Source organism: Penaeus monodon, chromosome 40, assembly GCF_015228065.2.
Source record: "Penaeus monodon isolate SGIC_2016 chromosome 40, NSTDA_Pmon_1, whole genome shotgun sequence".
NCBI lineage: Eukaryota > Metazoa > Arthropoda > Malacostraca > Decapoda > Penaeidae > Penaeus > Penaeus monodon.
In genome coordinates, this window is record NC_051425.1 from 28,637,293 (window position 1) to 28,643,456 (window position 6,164).

Sequence of the window (6,164 nt, forward strand, 5' to 3'; positions counted from 1 at the left end):
TGAAGTGAGAGTAGGAAGTGGGTGATAAAGTGTCGCCCGTCACACGGATCAACAAGGGGCGCATCCCTCAGTGCAGAATTAAGTCTAACTCTTCCATTTATCAAAATCCGCCAGGTTACTAGGACGGGATAGTTCCCACCCTGGCCCTGCGGTTCGGCCATCTTGTACTATCAATCAAAGGAAAACAAGACTTAAATGGACAAGGGAAGAGTATAATGAGGCAATGTACTGCTTTTGCTATACACTCAAGGAGCCTGCTGCAGAAGTTGTGAGCATATTTCTGTTAGTGTTCCATTTGCCTCAAACTTCAATCACCCTAGGTCGCTGGTAGTGACTCGGTGTTTGATTTTAATTAGCAGATCTAAAGAAAAGAAAATATAATAATAATAATAATAATAATAATAATAATAATAATAATAATTATCATTATTATTATTATTATCATTATTATTTTTGTTATTATTATAATAATAATAGTAATAATAATAATCATAATGGTGATGATGATGATAATGATGATGGTGATGGTGATGGTGATGGTGATGGTGATGGTGATGGTGATGGTGATGATGATGATAATGATGATGATGATGATGATGATAATGATAATGATAATGATAATGATGATGGTGATGATAATGATGATGATGATGATAATAATAATAATAATAATAACAATACCAATAAAAAAAATAATAATAGTAATAACAATAATTATTATTATCATAATATCAATATTAATAATGATAATCATAATAATGATAATAATTATAATAATAATAGTAATAGATATTATAGATATGATAAAAAATGATAACATTATTAATAAAAATGATAACAAAAATATTTGTACTATTATCATTATTAGTAATATCCTCGGTATTCTTAATATATCAATAATGATAACAACAATGATAATAATGATGATGACATCAATAATAATTGTGATTATAATAACTTACGTGATAGTTACCTGAAAATTATAAAGAGAACAATAATATAGAAAATGCTAAAAGTTGTAGACAAAAAAGGACAAGTCATACACAAAATAAGTAACCCTTAGCTTTATTCTTTTTTCATTCCCATCTGGTAAGCGTCTTTCAACACTCTCTCTTCTTCTCTTTCTTCTATTCACGCTCGCCCCGTGGACTCGTCTTCCCCTCCTCACTTCACAAGAACACTCCTGACGCGTGTGCTTCGCCACCGCTCGGCCGCCAGGAACACGAAGGCCAAGAGCAGACTCACACCCAGGAGGAGGAAGGGCGTGAGGACTGTTTGGATCTCGATGGGCGCCGTCTCCAGCTGGTTGCAGTCGTTAGTCTTCACGTTGAGCTCCAGCCACCACTTCCTCAGCAGCCCCGAGGAGAGGATTTCGAGGACGCTGGGCAAGGGTCGAGCCAGATGTGAGGGTCAATGGGAGTAAAGAAGATGGCAGACGAAAATATATATATATATATATATATATATATATATATATATATATATATATATATATATATATATATATATGGAGAGAGAGAGAGAGAGTGATATATATATATATATATATATATATATATATATATATATATATATATATATATATATATAAAGAGAGAGAGAGAGAGAGAGAGAGAGAGAGGCGGAATGACGTTCAAGAAAACGACAAAGAAGAAAAGGCGAGGGGGCCGGAGGCTGAGCCGTAGCTATTCCCCTTCCAAGGCCAAACCTTCAGCCCACAGATGTCTAGCAACGCTACTGGAGAGAGTGAGATGCACATTTGATATGGAGATACAGAGAAAGAGAGGAAGAGTCACGGTCTGCTAAGGGACGAATTTTATGAATTTACAAATGGCTGTGGATGCAAGCAGAATAAGATGCATATGAAAGTATAGCCACTTACGTACTCAGTATAATAAGAATAAGAATAAGAATTTATTTGTTTCTCTCCTTTGAAAGCAATTCACCCTCACATGTAAGAGACCCTGAAGAAATTTGAATAAAAATCTACCTGATACACATATTTACTTTTTCTTAACTCCCGTAGTGATAAAAATCTCGTAACGAATAGAATCCCCATCAAGCATCTAGACAAAGTGAAGATAAGGATAATATGAACTCACATCTTCAAGATTCCCAAACTGAGTAACATCGCACGATGTGCCTCATAACAATTATATATAATAAATACATGCCAAAATAAATAGCTAAATGAATAAATAAACCAAAATGGGTAAATAAGTGAATGAATAAAGCAAAGTAAATAGATAAATGAGTGAGAATAAAAATGATAAAATTTCCCTCACATCTTATTGAGGATGGGCACGAGAGGAGAGGCCTTGCGCATCGCGAAGGAAGTGTGGATGGGGAAGTAGGGCGCCGGCAGGAGGAACACGCCGCAGTCGTTGCCGTGGTTGAGCTCGTAGTATACCTCCCACATGAGGAGGGCGTACGAGTCTCTGTAGACGCGCTGCATGCCTTCCTCGTAGTCGATGACGAGGTCGTTGTCCACGTCTATCGATTTCCACACTTTCTGAATCACGTCGGATTTGGAGTCCTGGAGGGGTGGGGGTTAGTGGGTACGTATCCATGATGTTGGTCTATGTGGTCTTTTTCTAGTTTAAAGAAACGCGCACAAAACTGTCTTTGCTGCATCTGTGTTGGTGAACTAGTCTTTCTCTCTTTCTTTCTTTCTTTCTCTTTCTCTCTCTCTGTTCTCTTTCTTCTTCTTCTACTATTACTACTACTACTAATACTACTACTACCACCACCACTTCTACTACTACTACTACTACTACTATTACTACTATTACCAATTCTTTTCTTCTTCACTCTCTCTCTTACTTCTGTTTCTCCTCTCTCTCTGTCTATTTTCTTCCTTTTCCTCGCCTTCCCCACCTCCATTCTCATTCCCTTCTCTTTCCCTTACCTGGAAGTTGGAGACGGTGGCCGAGCCCTTCACGAACCCGAATGTGAGGCTCTTATCGTTGTACACGTCCTCGAGGTTGCGGTGCGGGGGCAGCGGGGGCCCCACGGTCAGGGCGGACGTCAGATTACTTGTGTAATGGCCCAGCAAGAGCACGTTTAAAAACAGCACGGTTGTCACTACCAGCCGACCGCCTAATCCCGTGATGTTTACTTCTGGACCTGCGAAAAAAGTCATTATGCGTAATTTTGATGGAAGATGTGAGAATCTGAATGGTAATTATTGAAGCATTCATTCTGGACTTGGGTCGCTTGAGATATTTACTTTTTATGAACAGTTAAAATGTGTTTTTATGACCATTAAATTCCTATCATCATTATAGTTGATGAAAAAAAACGTTATTTTCTTATTGCTTTTGCTTTTGATGAAGCCGCTCTCCTCTTCTTCAAACATTAGAGAGGTTTTAACTATAAAAATTTTTTATTCGGTCACCAGGACCCAGAGGTACAGTGCTTTTAAAAGAAGACACAAATATGTGTAAACAGTATGAGAAATACTATGCAATAGAAGTTCGATGCATTTCTTGGAACAATTATATTTTTAAAATGGTGCTACGTCAACAACTTCTTGAAATAAAAGTGTAACATAAAACCGCAAAGGCAAAGAAGCTTAACAAAAATTAATTTCTCACTAAACCCATACTGATGTCAACAAAAAGATTCTTTGATAACTAAAATGGACGATCATTTTGTAGCTTTCAGGGACTACTTTTCGGGGACAACACACTACAGAACTTGATTGACTGTATTTTGGCAGTGACACCCTTGCCTGATTACAGTGCAGATCAATTCTCGCCTAATCTTACTCCGTCCAGATATGTGGACGACGTTCTCTGGTCTCCCACAGTACAAATAGATCCCGTCCCCTCTTACTCTGTCCAAATATGTAAACGACGATGACGAAAAAGCTCTCCGAAACGGACACGTCATCGTCCTGACTGGAGTACCTCAGCACCAAGTACAGCACGACCGAGAGAGCCACGATGACCACGATCACTATGAGCCAGACGCCAGCCTCGAACTGCTTCGTGTACACGGTCCACATGTAGTCCGAGTTCGACGGCCTTTTCATCACAATCTTGAAGCTGGAGGAGCGAGGCGAGTATGTATAAGTATGCGTTGCCTTTGTATAATGGTGCACATAATGTGTCCATATAAATGTATGTTTTTTTTATTAAAGAAAAGGATAGATGTTTACAGAGTAGAGAGAGAAATTGGGGTAAAGAACTATAGAGACTGAAACACGTCTATGTAAAGACTAATAACCACACATCGTGCACATCCGTATTTAAATTTAGATAGGAAGATAGACAGATAGACAGAGACACCCTCAGTTATATCACCACATTCCTTCCACCAGCCCAAGCAGTCTCCGACTGCCTATACCTTGAAGATATCATCCCAGTGAGAAAATCCACCACCGAGTATCGCTGGTCCGTCATGGAGAGTGCGGCCACGGCAACGTCCGCGGTCCCGTCCAGCACTTCCTTTATCATCCCCGTCCACTTCCCATTCACGACGGCGCCCCACTGCTTGTCCAGGGACTCGTGGCAGTCATATCTGCACATAATTTTTTTTTTGGGGGGGGGCAAAGGAGAACGGTTATGATTCTTATTTCTTTGTGTTTGTTCTGTAATATTGTTGGGGTTTGGCGATAACGCCAACATAATATTTCCAATCGTAGAAGCATTGTTGTAGAGACTCATTTAAAAGCTGCCCTATATTGCTGGACTGTTATTATATATTTACGTATCATGATACATTTATTACGACTATTGTGTTGGGATGAAAGGAAGATACACATATACACTTCATATGTGCATCATGACAATGCCAAACATGGGCGCATTGTTGTAGGGAATCCATGGAGAACTGTTGCGATTTTTTGCTTCGTATGCATAGCATGATATTATTTGGGATGAGGCAGGGTTCTCTTAAGTACAGGTCGCTATCTGGCGGCCATTAGGTTGCCGTATACCAGGAAAACAAAAATAATGAATAAACCCATATAAATAGATTTAAAAGATATATATAAATGGAAATAACAAGTACCAATACTATACAATGCACATAAACGTTAAAATAAGTCACGTGGGTAAACTATACTGGGTTGTGGTGAAATAAGTCTGAAGACTAGGTTTCGACGTGTTTCGGCCATTAGTTTTAGACCAGATGTTACTTTTCTTGCATATTGCGTTATTGTTTAGTATTAGAAGATATGCTGCTACTTCTCCCGCGCAGGCTAAGAGGCTGTTGAAACCAGATTTATATTGTCGCGGATTAATGACAGAGGGAAATTTTGAGTCAACCTTTTGTTACTTTTACGACTTTTTTTTGCGAGTGTAATCTACGAAAATAGCATAAAAGATGTATTTATTCCTACTGGGCTATGGCATTACTCGATTAACTGAAAATAACTGTGCTATATTTTCTTTAAGTAAGATTTGGTTCCATATCCAAGTGACGTGGAGGCCTGATCTGAACGTTTACTAAGCCGTCGGTTGATGCGGGAGCTGGCCAGTTCACTTCCGGCTTGACTTGCCAGAGTTTATAGCAGTATTTAATTAGAGCTGAAGCACTACCTGTACATAATATTATATATAAACAGGTTTTTTTAATCCCTTCGAAAGAAGAGGGCTGTAAACCATTGCTGAATAGTATTCCATGGGGTCAGGAAGGTAATACATAAAAACTAATCTGGGTCGCGAGGAATTATGTTACATGCGATAAAGAGCAGGAAACTAATATATCACTTAACTAGTCAAACAAGTTGAACACTCACGTGAAGTTGGTAACCTCAGAGAGCGTGTAGAAGACCTTTCCCAGAATGCCTTTAAGGCCTCCGTTCTTGCCTTCCTCCCAGATGCTGAACGGAGGATGCTCGGGAAGGAACGGAAAGTTGGTTAGGCTTCGAGCGACGCAACCTTGCGAGAGACTGATACTGGTTTGATTTTAAGGTATGCGTGTCCGAAGGGGGTCCTCAGACCAAATGTGTTTATTCATTTTGTTGATCTTAGCTTTCATATTTATGTTTATGTTATAACATAAACATAAATATCTTTACTTTCATACACTACAATCAGAGATATATCGGTGCTAAAGTTATATAAAGTTTAAACTGACAAATCATTTAATAAACGTATTGTCGGACTATTGGTCTGAAACCCCCTTTGGACGCACATATAATGGTAACGATTTTA

General features: G+C 38.8%; 1 protein-coding gene across 1 annotated transcript; it reads right to left on the reverse strand.

Moving 5' to 3' along the window:
• Positions 1-1,049: 1,049 nt before the first annotated feature.
• LOC119597796 (probable glutamate receptor) lies at positions 1,050-5,844 on the reverse strand (the record flags this gene model as incomplete). Its single annotated transcript, XM_037947430.1, is given in 6 exon segments — positions 1,050-1,381; positions 2,286-2,536; positions 2,909-3,126; positions 3,838-4,049; positions 4,351-4,524; positions 5,747-5,844. Coding segments are annotated over 6 exon segments (1,170 nt in total), but the record flags the coding sequence as incomplete, so codon positions are not given.
• Positions 5,845-6,164: the final 320 nt, after the last annotated feature.